At 36.5% G+C, this 20,450-nt stretch overlaps 1 protein-coding gene across 1 annotated transcript in view; it reads right to left on the reverse strand.

Moving 5' to 3' along the window:
- Positions 1-3,488: 3,488 nt before the first annotated feature.
- Positions 3,489-20,450, reverse strand: part of LOC124358484 — a 47,096-nt gene continuing 30,134 nt past the window's right edge. Inside the window, exons 16-23 of the mRNA XM_046810778.1 lie at positions 18,699-18,860; positions 16,526-16,687; positions 14,337-14,498; positions 12,148-12,309; positions 9,963-10,124; positions 7,789-7,950; positions 5,598-5,759; positions 3,489-3,578 (exon numbers count right to left, since the gene is read on the reverse strand). Of these exons, the coding sequence (XP_046666734.1) occupies positions 3,489-3,578; positions 5,598-5,759; positions 7,789-7,950; positions 9,963-10,124; positions 12,148-12,309; positions 14,337-14,498; positions 16,526-16,687; positions 18,699-18,860 (1,224 nt within the window). The remainder of the gene's footprint in view (positions 3,579-5,597; positions 5,760-7,788; positions 7,951-9,962; positions 10,125-12,147; positions 12,310-14,336; positions 14,499-16,525; positions 16,688-18,698; positions 18,861-20,450) is intronic.

The raw sequence follows: 20,450 nt of genomic DNA on the forward strand, positions 1-20,450 counted from the left end.
AAAAAAATAAATCAACCGGCAACAAACTTATACTGTCTAAATTAGTACATCATTTACATTATGTATGATCAATTATTTACTTATTTAAATAACACAAACACTGTAATAGATATCAACCCCTTTATCAAAATAATATCTAAATCTTTACACTCAACTTTAAATTTCCGTCTTAAAAAAATGTAAATTCTTATTTTAACTGAACGATTTCCTTCTTACTGGGTCTTTCGCCCCATCCAAAGATCGTGTAAAATTACACAGGCATGCTGCTGCAAGAACAATTATCTTCCACTTCCGCCATCTTGACTGGTGTTTCGCGTTCGTGTTGCAAAACAAAATGTTAAGGGGCAGAAGGAACCCTGTATTTTGTGTACAACATAATGAGAGAAAGAAAATTACAAATGTATAAATTAAATATTGGATTTAAAGTTGTGTATTTACGAAACCTCTCCTCTTAAGCGTAGACTTTTACAATCATGATAGCATTCGTTCCTGCACAGCAGACACTCCAGGAAAGAATCTGCTTTATTTATTTCATTTCCAACGGTAAACCATTATAATTTTTACAACAAATTTGGCCAATAAAATGGCATAGCTGACATACATGACATAGAAACAACTGAGCAGAAAAGACTGCAATGATATACTACTAAACTAATAAATGTTAATTATAATATTACCAAGTGATACCCACCGTAATAAGGCAAGTCAGTTGCAACACAAATAGAATAATGACGCTCACACTAAGCATACATGATCAATTTTATAATAAATTGAAACATTTTTCCCTCATGCTAAAAATAAATAAAAAAAAGCTGGACATTAATTTAAATACCTAAAAAAGAAGTAACATAGAATATAACTATTTGTAACAGCGTAACAGAGGAAAAGCTGTGTAACAGTACATAACAGGGAGAATGACTATACACAGAAATAACAAAAGAAAATAACTATAGATGGTAGATAACAAAGATAAATAAAACTATGTATAGCGGTACAGATTTTTAACAATATTTAACAAGAACAAACTATAAAGTTTTCAACAATAAATAAAGCAGTAAATCCACAGTGAACGATAAAAAAATAACATAAATAGAATTTATAACAAGTATAGCCAGATAATTGAATACAGTTTTAAGCAACCCAACAGGCAAAATTTTTTCTCAAACAATTTAAACCATGATTAAATCTGCTTGCACAGTCCGCGCTAACGCATAGGTGTCCGCAAGGGACGATCATATGTGTTGGCTGCTCTGACAAAACAACACTCTGCAGTTTTGCAGCAGGTGCTACTTCTGCAGCTGCAGCAAGACGTGGCCTTTTTGAAGCCGGAGTTGACGCTGCTGCAACAGGAGGCACTCCTTCTTCCTGCTGACGCTGTTGGACAATGCATTTTATTCGTATATAAAGCTTGACTAGAACAAGTTATTTTGCTAAACCTCTAATTTATTTTTGTTTTACACTGGCGTGCGCACCATCTGGGTACAAACAATAAGGAGAAGCATAGACTATTAGGGGATATGCTTGTAACTTGGGCTAGTTTCGTTCTCTCTCGCCCGTAACTCAAAAGTTATTTGAAATCTTTCTGAACATCTTTTGATCTCTCAGACATTGGTTATCAACCTTTGTACATAAATTAATGACATCCTGTACGTAGGCCTCTACTGACTCTTCCTCGCCTGCATTACACATTCGTAATCTACACTCCCAATGCTCCTCCCACGCGATAGTCTGGAAATCATCTTTCATGGCAGCCTTCAGTTGCTCCACGTTAAGGCGGCTCCTAATCTCTCTTCAATATTTTCATACCACTTTGAGGGCTGCCCGGTCCAAGTAACATGGGATTATAATTTCTGGGTTTAATCCCGTCCATTAGCAACGGGCTACCCTCTCAAATGGCGTTAGATATTCCTCAACATTGCATCATTAAGACCCCCTTAAACTTGGTGGGGTTGATAACGGGTTCTTTGTGCCTCAGCCATAACTTCTTCACTATTAGAGTCGTCGTTATTCAAATCTTTCCGGCACTCGACGAAATCGAACTACTCGACGAGGAACAGGATAAAGATTCAAGATTAAGTTCTTGGGCACATTCACCTAAGTCTCTATCTTTCTCGATTACACTAAAAGCCTCATCTACTTTAATCTCCCTCGGCTCAGTGTCCGCGTCTAACCTAGACCTGCTACGCGTCGTGATAGCAAACTTTACATTAGTCTGACTCATTAAAAATAAATCAATGGCAACAAACTTATACTGTCTAAAATTAGTACATCAATTATTATGTATGTATTATCAATTATTTACTTATTTAAAATAACACAAACACTATAGATATCAACCCTTTATCAAAATAATATCTAAATCTTACACTCAACTTTAAATTTCCGTCTTAAAAAAATGTAATTCTTACTTTTAACTGAACGATTTCCTTCTTACTGGGTCTTTCGCCCCATCCAAAGATCGTGTAAAATTACACAGCATGCTGCTGCAAGAACAATATCTTCCACTTCCGCCATCTTGACTGCGTGTTTCGCGTTCGTGTTGCAAACAAAAGTTTTAAGACACGAGAAGGAACCCTGTATTTTGTGTACAACATAATGAGAAAAGAAATTACAAATGTATAAAGTAAATATTGGATTTAAGTTCTGTATTTACAAAACCTCTCCTCTTAAGCGTAGACTTTTACAATCATGATAGCATTCGTTCCTGCACAGCGGACACACAGGAAAGAATCTGCTTTATTTATTTACTTCCAACGGTAAACCATTATAATTTTTACAACCAATTTGGCCAATAGAATGGCATAGCTGACATACATGACATAGAAACAACTGACCAGAAAGACTGCAATGATATACTACTAAACTATAAATGTTAATTATAATATTACCAAGTGATACCCACCGTAATAAAGCAAGTCAGTTGCAACACAAATAGAATAATGACGCTCACACTAAGCATACATGATCAATTTTATAATAAATTGAAACATTTTCCTCACGCTAAAAATAAATAAAAAAAAAGCTGGACATAATTTAAATACCTAAAAAAGTAACATAGAAATAAACTATTTGTAACAGCGTAACAGAGGAAAAGCTGTGTAACAGTACATAACAGGGAGAATGACTATACACAGAAATAACAAAGAAAATAACTATAGATGGTAGATAACAAGATAAATAAACTATGTATAGCGGTACAGATTTTTAACAATATTTAACAAGAACAAACTATAAAGTTTCAACAATAAATAAAGCAGTAAATCCACAGTGAACGATAAAAAAATAACATAAATAGAATTTATAACAAGTATAGCCAGATAATTGAATACAGTTTAAGCAAACCCAACAGGCAAAATTTTTTCTCAAACAATTTAAACCATGATTAAATCTGCTTGCACAGTCCGCGCTAAACGCATAGGTGTCCGCAAGGGACGATCATATGTGTTGCCTGCTCTGACAAACACACACTCTGCAGTTTGCAGCAGGTGCTACTTCTGCAGCTGCAGCAAGACGTGGCCCTTTTTGAAGCCGGGAGTTGACGCGGCTGCAACAGGAGGCACTCCTTCTTCCTGCTGACGCTGTTGGACAATGCATTTTATTCGTATATAAAGCTTGACTAGAACAAGTTATTTTGCTAAACCTCTAATTTATTTTTTTTTTTACACTGGCGTGCGCACCATCTGGGTACAAACAATAAGGAGAAGCATAGACTATTAGGGGATATGCTTGTAACTTGGGCTAGTTTCGTTCTCTCGCCCGTAACTCAAAAGTTATTTGAAAATCTTTCTGAACATCTTTTGATCTCTCGGACATCTGGTTATCAACCTTTGTACATAAATTAATGACATCCTGTACGTAGGCCTCTACTGACTCTTCCTCGCCCTGCATACACATTCGTAATCTACACTCCCAACTGCTCCTCCCACGCGATAGTCTGGAAATCATCTTTCATGGCAGCCTTCAGTTGCTCCCACGTTAAGGCGGCTCCTAATCTCTCTTCAATATTTTCATACCACTTGAGGGCTGCCCGGTCCAAGTAACATGGGATTATAATTTCTTGGGTTAATCCCATCCATTAGCACGGGCTACCCTCTCAAAATGCGTTAGATATTCCTCAACATTGCCATCAAAGACCCCCTTAAACTTGGTGGGGTTGATAACGGGTTCTCTTGCCTCAGCCATAACTTCTTCACTATTAGAGTCGTCGTTATTCAAATCTTCCGGCACTCGACGAAATCGAACTACTCGACGAGGAACAGGATAAAGATTCAAGATTAAGTTCTTGGGCACATTCACCTAAGTCTCTATCTTTCTCGATTACACTAAAAGCCTCATCTACTTTAATCTCCCTCGGCTCAGTGTCCGCTCCTAACCTAGACCTGCTACGCGTCGTGATAGCAAACTTTACATTAGTCTGACTCATTAAAAATAAATCAACGGCAACAAACTTATACTGTCTAAAATTAGTACATATTTATTATGAATTATTTACTTATTTAAATAACACAAACACTATAGATATCAACCCTTTATCAAAATAATATCTAAATCTTACACTCAACTTTAAATTTCCGTCTTAAAAAAAAATGTAATTCTTACTTTTTAACTGAACGATTTCCTTCTTACTGGGTCTTTCGCCCCATCCAAAGATCGTGTAAAATTACACAGCATGCTGCTGCAAGAACAATATCTTCCACTTCCGCCATCTTGACTGCGTGTTTCGCGTTCGTGTTGCAAACAAAATGTTAAGACACAGAAGGAACCCTGTATTTTGTGTACAAACATAATGAGAAAAGAAATTACAAATGTATAAATTAAATATTGGATTTAAGTTGTGTATTTACAAACCTCTCCTCTTAAGCGTAGACTTTTACAATCATGATACATTCGTTCCTGCACAGCAGACACACAGGAAAGAATCTGCTTTATTTATTCATTTCCAACGGTAAACCATTATAATTTTTACAACAAATTTGACCAATAAAATGGCATACCTGACATACATGACATAGAAACAACTGACCAGAAAGACTGCAATGATATACTACTAAACTATAAATGTTAATTATAATATTACCAAGTGATACCCACCGTAATTAAGGCAAGTCAGTTGCAACACAAATAGAATAATGACGCTCACACTAAGCATACATGATCAATTTTATAATAAATTGAAACATTTTCCTCATGCTAAAAATAAATAAAAAAAACCTGGACATAATTTAAATACCTAAAAAAGTAACATAGAATAAACTATTTGTAACAGCGTAACAGAGGAAAAGCTGTGTAACAGTACATAACAGGGAGAATGACTATACACAGAAATAACAAAGAAAATAACTATAGATGGTAGATAACAAGATAAATAAACTATGTATAGCGGTACAGATTTTTAACAATATTTAACAAGAACAAACTATAAAGTTTCAACAATAAATAAAGCAGTAAATCCACAGTTAACGATAAAAAAATAACATAAATAGAATTTATAACAAGTATAGCCAGATAATTGAATACAGTTTAAGCAACCCAACAGGCAAATTTTTTCTCAAACAATTTAAACCATGATTAAATCTGCTTGCACAGTCCGCGCTAACGCATATGTGTCCGCAAGGGACGATCATATGTGTTGCCTGCTCTGACAAACACACTCTGCAGTTTGCAGCAGGTGCTACTTCTGCAGCTGCAGCAAGACGTGGCCTTTTTGAAGCCGGAGTTGACGCGGCTGCAACAGGAGGCACTCCTTCTTCCTGCTGACGCTGTTGGACAATCGCATTTTATTCGTATATAAAGCTTGACTAGAACAAGTTATTTTGCTAAACCTCTAATTTATTTTTTGTTTTACACTGGCGTGCGCACCATCTGGGTACAAACAATAAGGAGAAGCATAGACTATTAGGGGATATGCTTGTAACTTGGGCTAGTTTCGTTCTCTCGCCCGTAACTCAAAAGTTATTTGAAAATCTTTATGAAAATCTTTTGATCTCTCGGACATCTGGTTATCAACCTTTGTACATAAATTACTGACATCCTGTACGTAGGCCTCTACTGACTCTTCCTCGCCCTGCATACGCATTCGTAATCTACACTCCCAACTGCTCCTCCCACGCGATAGTCTTGAAAGCATCCTTCATGGCAGCCTTCAGTTGCTCCCACGTTAAGGCGGCTCCTAATCTCTCTTCAATATTTTCATACCACTTGAGGGCCGCCCGGTCCAAGTAACATGGGATTATAATTTCTTGGGTTAATCCCATCCATTAGCACGGGCTACCCTCTCAAAATGCGTTAGATATTCCTCAACATTACCATCAAAGACCCCCTTAAACTTGGTGGGGTTGATAACGGGTTCTCTTGCCTCAGCCATAACTTCTTCACTATTAGAGTCGTCGTTATTCAAATCTTCCGGCACTCGACGAAATCGAACTACTCGACGAGGAACAGGATAAAGATTCAAGATTAAGTTCTTGGGCACATTCACCTAAGTCTCTATCTTTCTCGATTACACTAAAAGCCTCATCTACTTTAATCTCCCTCGGCTCAGTGTCCGCTCCTAACCTAGACCTGCTACGCGTCGTGATAGCAAACTTTACATTAGTCTGACTCATTAAAAATAAATCAACGGCAACAAACTTATACTGTCTAAAATTAGTACATCAATTATTATGTATGTATTATCAATTATTTACTTATTTAAATAACACAAACACTATAGATATCAACCCTTTATCAAAATAATATCTAAATCTTACACTCAACTTTAAATTTCCGTCTTAAAAAAATGTAATTCTTACTTTTAACTGAACGATTTCCTTCTTACTGGGTCTTTCGCCCCATCCAAAGATCGTGTAAAATTACACAGCATGCTGCTGCAAGAACAATATCTTCCACTTCCGCCATCTTGACTGCGTGTTTCGCGTTCGTGTTGCAAACAAAAATGTTAAGACACAGAAGGAACCCTGTATTTTGTGTACAACATAATGAGAAAAGAAATTACAAATGTATAAATTAAATATTGGATTTAAGTTGTGTATTTACAAACCTCTCCTCTTAAGCGTAGACTTTTACAATCATGATACATTCGTTCCTGCACAGCGGACACACAGGAAAGAATCTGCTTTATTTATTCATTTCCAACGGTAAACCATTATAATTTTTACAACAAATTTGACCAATAAAATGGCATACCTGACATACATGACATAGAAACAACTGACCAGAAAGACTGCAATGATATACTACTAAACTATAAATGTTAATTATAATATTACCAAGTGATACCCACCGTAATAAGGCAAGTCAGTTGCAACACAAATAGAATAATGACGCTCACACTAAGCATACATGATCAATTTTATAATAAATTGAAACATTTTCCCTCACGCTAAAAATAAATAAAAAAAACCTGGACATAATTTAAATACCTAAAAAAGTAACATAGAATAAACTATTTGTAACAGCGTAACAGAGGAAAAGCTGTGTAACAGTACATAACAGGGAGAATGACTATACACAGAAATAACAAAGAAAATAACTATAGATGGTAGATAACAAGATAAATAAACTATGTATAGCGGTACAGATTTTTAACAATATTTAACAAGAACAAACTATAAAGTTTCAACAATAAATAAAGCAGTAAATCCACAGTTAACGATAAAAAAATAACATAAATAGAATTTATAACAAGTATAGCCAGATAATTGAATACAGTTTAAGCAACCCAACAGGCAAATTTTTTCTCAAACAATTTAAACCATGATTAAATCTGCTTGCACAGTCCGCGCTAACGCATAGGTGTCCGCAAGGGACGATCATATGTGTTGCCTGCTCTGACAAACACACTCTGCAGTTTGCAGCAGGTGCTACTTCTGCAGCTGCAGCAAGACGTGGCCTTTTTGAAGCCGGAGTTGACGCGGCTGCAACAGGAGGCACTCCTTCTTCCTGCTGACGCTGTTGGACAATCGCATTTTATTCGTATATAAAGCTTGACTAGAACAAGTTATTTTGCTAAACCTCTAATTTATTTTTGTTTTACACTGGCGTGCGCACCATCTGGGTACAAACAATAAGGAGAAGCATAGACTATTAGGGGATATGCTTGTAACTTGGGCTAGTTTCGTTCTCTCGCCCGTAACTCAAAAGTTATTTGAAAATCTTTCTGAAAATCTTTTGATCTCTCAGACATCTGGTTATCAACCTTTGTACATAAATTACTGACATCCTGTACGTAGGCCTCTACTGACTCTTCCTCGCCCTGCATACACATTCGTAATCTACACTCCCAACTGCTCCTCCCACGCGATAGTCTGGAAATCATCTTTCATGGCAGCCTTCAGTTGCTCCCACGTTAAGGCGGCTCCTAATCTCTCTTCAATATTTTCATACCACTTGAGGGCCGCCCGGTCCAAGTAACATGGGATTATAATTTCTTGGGTTAATCCCATCCATTAGCACGGGCTACCCTCTCAAAATGCGTTAGATATTCCTCAACATTGCCATCAAAGACCCCCTTAAACTTGGTGGGGTTGATAACGGGTTCTCTTGCCTCAGCCATAACTTCTTCACTATTAGAGTCGTCGTTATTCAAATCTTCCGGCACTCGACGAAATCGAACTACTCGACGAGGAACAGGATAAAGATTCAAGATTAAGTTCTTGGGCACATTCACCTAAGTCTCTATCTTTCTCGATTACACTAAAAGCCTCATCTACTTTAATCTCCCTCGGCTCAGTGTCCGCTCCTAACCTAGACCTGCTACGCGTCGTGATAGCAAACTTTACATTAGTCTGACTCATTAAAAATAAATCAACGGCAACAAACTTATACTGTCTAAAATTAGTACATATTTATGAATTATTTACTTATTTAAATAACACAAACACTATAGATATCAACCCTTTATCAAAATAATATCTAAATCTTACACTCAACTTTAAATTTCCGTCTTAAAAAAATGTAATTCTTACTTTTAACTGAACGATTTCCTTCTTACTGGGTCTTTCGCCCCATCCAAAGATCGTGTAAAATTACACAGCATGCTGCTGCAAGAACAATATCTTCCACTTCCGCCATCTTGACTGCGTGTTTCGCGTTCGTGTTGCAAACAAAAATGTTAAGACACAGAAGGAACCCTGTATTTTGTGTACAACATAATGAGAAAAGAAATTACAAATGTATAAATTAAATATTGGATTTAAGTTGTGTATTTACAAACCTCTCCTCTTAAGCGTAGACTTTTACAATCATGATACATTCGTTCCTGCACAGCGGACACTCAGGAAAGAATCTGCTTTATTTATTTATTTCCAACGGTAAACCATTATAATTTTTACAACCAATTTGACCAATAAAATGGCATACCTGACATACATGACATAGAAACAACTGACCAGAAAGACTGCAATGATATACTACTAAACTATAAATGTTAATTATAATATTACCAAGTGATACCCACCGTAATAAGGCAAGTCAGTTGCAACACAAATAGAATAATGACGCTCACACTAAGCATACATGATCAATTTTATAATAAATTGAAACATTTTCCTCACGCTAAAAATAAATAAAAAAAACCTGGACATAATTTAAATACCTAAAAAAGTAACATAGAATAAACTATTTGTAACAGCGTAACAGAGGAAAAGCTGTGTAACAGTACATAACAGGGAGAATGACTATACACAGAAATAACAAAGAAAATAACTATAGATGGTAGATAACAAGATAAATAAACTATGTATAGCGGTACAGATTTTTAACAATATTTAACAAGAACAAACTATAAAGTTTCAACAATAAATAAAGCAGTAAATCCACAGTTAACGATAAAAAAATAACATAAATAGAATTTATAACAAGTATAGCCAGATAATTGAATACAGTTTAAGCAACCCAACAGGCAAATTTTTTCTCAAACAATTTAAACCATGATTAAATCTGCTTGCACAGTCCGCGCTAACGCATATGTGTCCGCAAGGGACGATCATATGTGTTGCCTGCTCTGACAAACACACTCTGCAGTTTGCAGCAGGTGCTACTTCTGCAGCTGCAGCAAGACGTGGCCTTTTTGAAGCCGGAGTTGACGCGGCTGCAACAGGAGGCACTCCTTCTTCCTGCTGACGCTGTTGGACAATCGCATTTTATTCGTATATAAAGCTTGACTAGAACAAGTTATTTTGCTAAACCTCTAATTTATTTTTGTTTTACACTGGCGTGCGCACCATCTGGGTACAAACAATAAGGAGAAGCATAGACTATTAGGGGATATGCTTGTAACTTGGGCTAGTTTCGTTCTCTCGCCCGTAACTCAAAAGTTATTTGAAAATCTTTCTGAACATCTTTTGATCTCTCGGACATCTGGTTATCAACCTTTGTACATAAATTAATGACATCCTGTACGTAGGCCTCTACTGACTCTTCCTCGCCCTGCATACACATTCGTAATCTACACTCCCAACTGCTCCTCCCACGCGATAGTCTGGAAATCATCTTTCATGGCAGCCTTCAGTTGCTCCCACGTTAAGGCGGCTCCTAATCTCTCTTCAATATTTTCATACCACTTGAGGGCTGCCCGGTCCAAGTAACATGGGATTATAATTTCTTGGGTTAATCCCGTCCATTAGCACGGGCTACCCTCTCAAAATGCGTTAGATATTCCTCAACATTGCCATTAAAGACCCCCTTAAACTTGGTGGGGTTGATAACGGGTTCTCTTGCCTCAGCCATAACTTCTTCACTATTAGAGTCGTCGTTATTCAAATCTTCCGGCACTCGACGAAATCGAACTACTCGACGAGGAACAGGATAAAGATTCAAGATTAAGTTCTTGGGCACATTCACCTAAGTCTCTATCTTTCTCGATTACACTAAAAGCCTCATCTACTTTAATCTCCCTCGGCTAAGTGTCCGCTCCTAACCTAGACCTGCTACGCGTCGTGATAGCAAACTTTACATTAGTCTGACTCATTAAAAATAAATCAATGGCAACAAACTTATACTGTCTAAAATTAGTACATATTATGTATGTATTATCAATTATTTACTTATTTAAATAACACAAACACTATAGATATCAACCCTTTATCAAAATAATATCTAAATCTTACACTCAACTTTAAATTTCCGTCTTAAAAAAATGTAATTCTTACTTTTAACTGAACGATTTCCTTCTTACTGGGTCTTTCGCCCCATCCAAAGATCGTGTAAAATTACACAGCATGCTGCTGCAAGAACAATATCTTCCACTTCCGCCATCTTGACTGCGTGTTTCGCGTTCGTGTTGCAAACAAAAATGTTAAGACACAGAAGGAACCCTGTATTTTGTGTACAACATAATGAGAAAAGAAATTACAAATGTATAAATTAAATATTGGATTTAAGTTGTGTATTTACAAACCTCTCCTCTTAAGCGTAGACTTTTACAATCATGATACATTCGTTCCTGCACAGCGGACACACAGGAAAGAATCTGCTTTATTTATTCATTTCCAACGGTAAACCATTATAATTTTTACAACAAATTTGACCAATAAAATGGCATACCTGACATACATGACATAGAAACAACTGACCAGAAAGACTGCAATGATATACTACTAAACTATAAATGTTAATTATAATATTACCAAGTGATACCCACCGTAATAAGGCAAGTCAGTTGCAACACAAATAGAATAATGACGCTCACACTAAGCATACATGATCAATTTTATAATAAATTGAAACATTTTCCCTCATGCTAAAAATAAATAAAAAAAAGCTGGACATAATTTAAATACCTAAAAAAGTAACATAGAATAAACTATTTGTAACAGCGTAACAGAGGAAAAGCTGTGTAACAGTACATAACAGGGAGAATGACTATACACAGAAATAACAAAGAAAATAACTATAGATGGTAGATAACAAGATAAATAAACTATGTATAGCGGTACAGATTTTTAACAATATTTAACAAGAACAAACTATAAAGTTTCAACAATAAATAAAGCAGTAAATCCACAGTTAACGATAAAAAAATAACATAAATAGAATTTATAACAAGTATAGCCAGATAATTGAATACAGTTTAAGCAACCCAACAGGCAAATTTTTTCTCAAACAATTTAAACCATGATTAAATCTGCTTGCACAGTCCGCGCTAACGCATATGTGTCCGCAAGGGACGATCATATGTGTTGCCTGCTCTGACAAACACACTCTGCAGTTTGCAGCAGGTGCTACTTCTGCAGCTGCAGCAAGACGTGGCCTTTTTGAAGCCGGAGTTGACGCGGCTGCAACAGGAGGCACTCCTTCTTCCTGCTGACGCTGTTGGACAATCGCATTTTATTCGTATATAAAGCTTGACTAGAACAAGTTATTTTGCTAAACCTCTAATTTATTTTTGTTTTACACTGGCGTGCGCACCATCTGGGTACAAACAATAAGGAGAAGCATAGACTATTAGGGGATATGCTTGTAACTTGGGCTAGTTTCGTTCTCTCGCCCGTAACTCAAAAGTTATTTGAAAATCTTTCTGAACATCTTTTGATCTCTCGGACATCTGGTTATCAACCTTTGTACATAAATTAATGACATCCTGTACGTAGGCCTCTACTGACTCTTCCTCGCCCTGCATACACATTCGTAATCTACACTCCCAACTGCTCCTCCCACGCGATAGTCTGGAAATCATCTTTCATGGCAGCCTTCAGTTGCTCCCACGTTAAGGCGGCTCCTAATCTCTCTTCAATATTTTCATACCACTTGAGGGCCGCCCGGTCCAAGTAACATGGGATTATAATTTCTTGGGTTAATCCCATCCATTAGCACGGGCTACCCTCTCAAAATGCGTTAGATATTCCTCAACATTGCCATCAAAGACCCCCTTAAACTTGGTGGGGTTGATAACGGGTTCTCTTGCCTCAGCCATAACTTCTTCACTATTAGAGTCGTCGTTATTCAAATCTTCCGGCACTCGACGAAATCGAACTACTCGACGAGGAACAGGATAAAGATTCAAGATTAAGTTCTTGGGCACATTCACCTAAGTCTCTATCTTTCTCGATTACACTAAAAGCCTCATCTACTTTAATCTCCCTCGGCTAAGTGTCCGCTCCTAACCTAGACCTGCTACGCGTCGTGATAGCAAACTTTACATTAGTCTGACTCATTAAAAATAAATCAATGGCAACAAACTTATACTGTCTAAAATTAGTACATCAATTATTATGTATGTATTATCAATTATTTACTTATTTAAATAACACAAACACTATAGATATCAACCCTTTATCAAAATAATATCTAAATCTTACACTCAACTTTAAATTTCCGTCTTAAAAAAATGTAATTCTTACTTTTAACTGAACGATTTCCTTCTTACTGGGTCTTTCGCCCCATCCAAAGATCGTGTAAAATTACACAGCATGCTGCTGCAAGAACAATATCTTCCACTTCCGCCATCTTGACTGCGTGTTTCGCGTTCGTGTTGCAAACAAAAATGTTAAGACACAGAAGGAACCCTGTATTTTGTGTACAACATAATGAGAAAAGAAATTACAAATGTATAAATTAAATATTGGATTTAAGTTGTGTATTTACAAACCTCTCCTCTTAAGCGTAGACTTTTACAATCATGATACATTCGTTCCTGCACAGCGGACACACAGGAAAGAATCTGCTTTATTTATTCATTTCCAACGGTAAACCATTATAATTTTTACAACAAATTTGACCAATAAAATGGCATACCTGACATACATGACATAGAAACAACTGACCAGAAAGACTGCAATGATATACTACTAAACTATAAATGTTAATTATAATATTACCAAGTGATACCCACCGTAATAAGGCAAGTCAGTTGCAACACAAATAGAATAATGACGCTCACACTAAGCATACATGATCAATTTTATAATAAATTGAAACATTTCCCTCATGCTAAAAATAAATAAAAAAAAGCTGGACATAATTTAAATACCTAAAAAAGTAACATAGAATAAACTATTTGTAACAGCGTAACAGAGGAAAAGCTGTGTAACAGTACATAACAGGGAGAATGACTATACACAGAAATAACAAAGAAAATAACTATAGATGGTAGATAACAAGATAAATAAACTATGTATAGCGGTACAGATTTTTAACAATATTTAACAAGAACAAACTATAAAGTTTCAACAATAAATAAAGCACTAAATCCACAGTTAACGATAAAAAAATAACATAAATAGAATTTATAACAAGTATAGCCAGATAATTGAATACAGTTTAAGCAACCCAACAGGCAAATTTTTTCTCAAACAATTTAAACCATGATTAAATCTGCTTGCACAGTCCGCGCTAACGCATATGTGTCCGCAAGGGACGATCATATGTGTTGCCTGCTCTGACAAACACACTCTGCAGTTTGCAGCAGGTGCTACTTCTGCAGCTGCAGCAAGACGTGGCCTTTTTGAAGCCGGAGTTGACGCGGCTGCAACAGGAGGCACTCCTTCTTCCTGCTGACGCTGTTGGACAATCGCATTTTATTCGTATATAAAGCTTGACTAGAACAAGTTATTTTGCTAAACCTCTAATTTATTTTTGTTTTACACTGGCGTGCGCACCATCTGGGTACAAACAATAAGGAGAAGCATAGACTATTAGGGGATATGCTTGTAACTTGGGCTAGTTTCGTTCTCTCGCCCGTAACTCAAAAGTTATTTGAAAATCTTTCTGAACATCTTTTGATCTCTCGGACATCTGGTTATCAACCTTTGTACATAAATTAATGACATCCTGTACGTAGGCCTCTACTGACTCTTCCTCGCCCTGCATACACATTCGTAATCTACACTCCCAACTGCTCCTCCCACGCGATAGTCTGGAAATCATCTTTCATGGCAGCCTTCAGTTGCTCCCACGTTAAGGCGGCTCCTAATCTCTCTTCAATATTTTCATACCACTTGAGGGCTGCCCGGTCCAAGTAACATGGGATTATAATTTCTTGGGTTAATCCCGTCCATTAGCACGGGCTACCCTCTCAAAATGCGTTAGATATTCCTCAACATTGCCATTAAAGACCCCCTTAAACTTGGTGGGGTTGATAACGGGTTCTCTTGCCTCAGCCATAACTTCTTCACTATTAGAGTCGTCGTTATTCAAATCTTCCGGCACTCGACGAAATCGAACTACTCGACGAGGAACAGGATAAAGATTCAAGATTAAGTTCTTGGGCACATTCACCTAAGTCTCTATCTTTCTCGATTACACTAAAAGCCTCATCTACTTTAATCTCCCTCGGCTAAGTGTCCGCTCCTAACCTAGACCTGCTACGCGTCGTGATAGCAAACTTTACATTAGTCTGACTCATTAAAAATAAATCAATGGCAACAAACTTATACTGTCTAAAATTAGTACATCAATTATTATGTATGTATTATCAATTATTTACTTATTTAAATAACACAAACACTGTAGATATCAACCCTTTATCAAAATAATATCTAAATCTTACACTCAACTTTAAATTTCCGTCTTAAAAAAATGTAATTCTTACTTTTAACTGAACGATTTCCTTCTTACTGGGTCTTTCGCCCCATCCAAAGATCGTGTAAAATTACACAGCATGCTGCTGCAAGAACAATATCTTCCACTTCCGCCATCTTGACTGCGTGTTTCGCGTTCGTGTTGCAAACAAAAATGTTAAGACACAGAAGGAACCCTGTATTTTGTGTACAACATAATGAGAAAAGAAATTACAAATGTATAAATTAAATATTGGATTTAAGTTGTGTATTTACAAACCTCTCCTCTTAAGCGTAGACTTTTACAATCATGATACATTCGTTCCTGCACAGCGGACACACAGGAAAGAATCTGCTTTATTTATTCATTTCCAACGGTAAACCATTATAATTTTTACAACAAATTTGACCAATAAAATGGCATACCTGACATACATGACATAGAAACAACTGACCAGAAAGACTGCAATGATATACTACTAAACTATAAATGTTAATTATAATATTACCAAGTGATACCCACCGTAATAAGGCAAGTCAGTTGCAACACAAATAGAATAATGACGCTCACACTAAGCATACATGATCAATTTTATAATAAATTGAAACATTTCCCTCATGCTAAAAATAAATAAAAAAAAGCTGGACATAATTTAAATACCTAAAAAAGTAACATAGAATAAACTATTTGTAACAGCGTAACAGAGGAAAAGCTGTGTAACAGTACATAACAGGGAGAATGACTATACACAGAAATAACAAAGAAAATAACTATAGATGGTAGATAACAAGATAAATAAACTATGTATAGCGGTACAGATTTTTAACAATATTTAACAAGAACAAACTATAAAGTTTCAACAATAAATAAAGCAGTAAATCCACAGTTAACGATAAAAAAATAACATAAATAGAATTTATAACAAGTATAGCCAGATAATTGAATACAGTTTAAGCAACCCAACAGGCAAATTTTTTCTCAAACAATTTAAACCATGATTAAATCTGCTTGCACAGTCCGCGCTAACGCATATGTGTCCGCAAGGGACGATCATATGTGTTGCCTGCTCTGACAAACACACTCTGCAGTTTGCAGCAGGTGCTACTTCTGCAGCTGCAGCAAGACGTGGCCTTTTTGAAGCCGGAGTTGACGCGGCTGCAACAGGAGGCACTCCTTCTTCCTGCTGACGCTGTTGGACAATGCATTTTATTCGTATATAAAGCTTGACTAGAACAAGTTATTTTGCTAAACCTCTAATTTATTTTTGTTTTACACTGGCGTGCGCACCATCTGGGTACAAACAATAAGGAGAAGCATAGACTATTAGGGGATATGCTTGTAACTTGGGCTAGTTTCGTTCTCTCGCCCGTAACTCAAAAGTTATTTGAAAATCTTTCTGAACATCTTTTGATCTCTCGGACATCTGGTTATCAACCTTTGTACATAAATTAACGACATCCTGTACGTAGGCCTCTACTGACTCTTCCTCGCCCTGCATACACATTCGTAATCTACACTCCCAACTGCTCCTCCCACGCGATAGTCTGGAAATCATCTTTCATGGCAGCCTTCAGTTGCTCCCACGTTAAGGCGGCTCCTAATCTCTCTTCAATATTTTCATACCACTTGAGGGCCGCCCGGTCCAAGTAACATGGGATTATAATTTCTTGGGTTAATCCCATCCATTAGCACGGGCTACCCTCTCAAAATGCGTTAGATATTCCTCAACATTGCCATCAAAGACCCCCTTAAACTTGGTGGGGTTGATAACGGGTTCTCTTGCCTCAGCCATAACTTCTTCACTATTAGAGTCGTCGTTATTCAAATCTTCCGGCACTCGACGAAATCGAACTACTCGACGAGGAACAGGATAAAGATTCAAGATTAAGTTCTTGGGCACATTCACCTAAGTCTCTATCTTTCTCGATTACACTAAAAGCCTCATCTACTTTAATCTCCCTCGGCTCAGTGTCCGCTCCTAACCTAGACCTGCTACGCGTCGTGATAGCAAACTTTACATTAGTCTGACTCATTAAAAATAAATCAACGGCAACAAACTTATACTGTCTAAAATTAGTACATATTTATGAATTATTTACTTATTTAAATAACACAAACACTATAGATATCAACCCTTTATCAAAATAATATCTAAATCTTACACTCAACTTTAAATTTCCGTCTTAAAAAAATGTAATTCTTACTTTTAACTGAACGATTTCCTTCTTACTGGGTCTTTCGCCCCATCCAAAGATCGTGTAAAATTACACAGCATGCTGCTGCAAGAACAATATCTTCCACTTCCGCCATCTTGACTGCGTGTTTCGCGTTCGTGTTGCAAACAAAAATGTTAAGACACAGAAGGAACCCTGTATTTTGTGTACAACATAATGAGAAAAGAAATTACAAATGTATAAATTAAATATTGGATTTAAGTTGTGTATTTACAAACCTCTCCTCTTAAGCGTAGACTTTTACAATCATGATACATTCGTTCCTGCACAGCAGACACACAGGAAAGAATCTGCTTTATTTATTCATTTCCAACGGTAAACCATTATAATTTTTACAACAAATTTGACCAATAAAATGGCATACCTGACATACATGACATAGAAACAACTGACCAGAAAGACTGCAATGATATACTACTAAACTATAAATGTTAATTATAATATTACCAAGTGATACCCACCGTAATAAGGCAAGTCAGTTGCAACACAAATAGAATAATGACGCTCACACTAAGCATACATGATCAATTTTATAATAAATTGAAACATTTCCCTCATGCTAAAAATAAATAAAAAAAAGCTGGACATAATTTAAATACCTAAAAAAGTAACATAGAATAAACTATTTGTAACAGCGTAACAGAGGAAAAGCTGTGTAACAGTACATAACAGGGAGAATGACTATACACAGAAATAACAAAGAAAATAACTATAGATGGTAGATAACAAGATAAATAAACTATGTATAGCGGTACAGATTTTTAACAATATTTAACAAGAACAAACTATAAAGTTTCAACAATAAATAAAGCACTAAATCCACAGTTAACGATAAAAAAATAACATAAATAGAATTTATAACAAGTATAGCCAGATAATTGAATACAGTTTAAGCAACCCAACAGGCAAATTTTTTCTCAAACAATTTAAACCATGATTAAATCTGCTTGCACAGTCCGCGCTAACGCATATGTGTCCGCAAGGGACGATCATATGTGTTGCCTGCTCTGACAAACACACTCTGCAGTTTGCAGCAGGTGCTACTTCTGCAGCTGCAGCAAGACGTGGCCTTTTTGAAGCCGGAGTTGACGCGGCTGCAACAGGAGGCACTCCTTCTTCCTGCTGACGCTGTTGGACAATCGCATTTTATTCGTATATAAAGCTTGACTAGAACAAGTTATTTTGCTAAACCTCTAATTTATTTTTGTTTTACACTGGCGTGCGCACCATCTGGGTACAAACAATAAGGAGAAGCATAGACTATTAGGGGATATGCTTGTAACTTGGGCTAGTTTCGTTCTCTCGCCCGTAACTCAAAAGTTATTTGAAAATCTTTCTGAACATCTTTTGATCTCTCGGACATCTGGTTATCAACCTTTGTACATAAATTAATGACATCCTGTACGTAGGCCTCTACTGACTCTTCCTCGCCCTGCATACACATTCGTAATCTACACTCCCAACTGCTCCTCCCACGCGATAGTCTGGAAATCATCTTTCATGGCAGCCTTCAGTTGCTCCCACGTTAAGGCGGCTCCTAATCTCTCTTCAATATTTTCATACCACTTGAGGGCTGCCCGGTCCAAGTAACATGGGATTATAATTTCTTGGGTTAATCCCGTCCATTAGCACGGGCTACCCTCTCAAAATGCGTTAGATATTCCTCAACATTGCCATTAAAGACCCCCTTAAACTTGGTGGGGTTGATAACGGGTTCTCTTGCCTCAGCCATAACTTCTTCACTATTAGAGTCGTCGTTATTCAAATCTTCCGGCACTCGACGAAATCGAACTACTCGACGAGGAACAGGATAAAGATTCAAGATTAAGTTCTTGGGCACATTCACCTAAGTCTCTATCTTTCTCGATTACACTAAAAGCCTCATCTACTTTAATCTCCCTCGGCTAAGTGTCCGCTCCTAACCTAGACCTGCTACGCGTCGTGATAGCAAACTTTACATTAGTCTGACTCATTAAAAATAAATCAATGGCAACAAACTTATACTGTCTAAAATTAGTACATCAATTATTATGTATGTATTATCAATTATTTACTTATTTAAATAACACAAACACTGTAGATATCAACCCTTTATCAAAATAATATCTAAATCTTACACTCAACTTTAAATTTCCGTCTTAAAAAAATGTAATTCTTACTTTTAACTGAACGATTTCCTTCTTACTGGGTCTTTCGCCCCATCCAAAGATCGTGTAAAATTACACAGCATGCTGCTGCAAGAACAATATCTTCCACTTCCGCCATCTTGACTGCGTGTTTCGCGTTCGTGTTGCAAACAAAAATGTTAAGACACAGAAGGAACCCTGTATTTTGTGTACAACATAATGAGAAAAGAAATTACAAATGTATAAATTAAATATTGGATTTAAGTTGTGTATTTACAAACCTCTCCTCTTAAGCGTAGACTTTTACAATCATGATACATTCGTTCCTGCACAGCGGACACACAGGAAAGAATCTGCTTTATTTATTCATTTCCAACGGTAAACCATTATAATTTTTACAACAAATTTGACCAATAAAATGGCATACCTGACATACATGACATAGAAACAACTGACCAGAAAGACTGCAATGATATACTACTAAACTATAAATGTTAATTATAATATTACCAAGTGATACCCACCGTAATAAGGCAAGTCAGTTGCAACACAAATAGAATAATGACGCTCACACTAAGCATACATGATCAAT

Source organism: Homalodisca vitripennis, chromosome 3 (assembly GCF_021130785.1).
Source record: "Homalodisca vitripennis isolate AUS2020 chromosome 3, UT_GWSS_2.1, whole genome shotgun sequence".
Classification (NCBI taxonomy): domain Eukaryota; kingdom Metazoa; phylum Arthropoda; class Insecta; order Hemiptera; family Cicadellidae; genus Homalodisca; species Homalodisca vitripennis.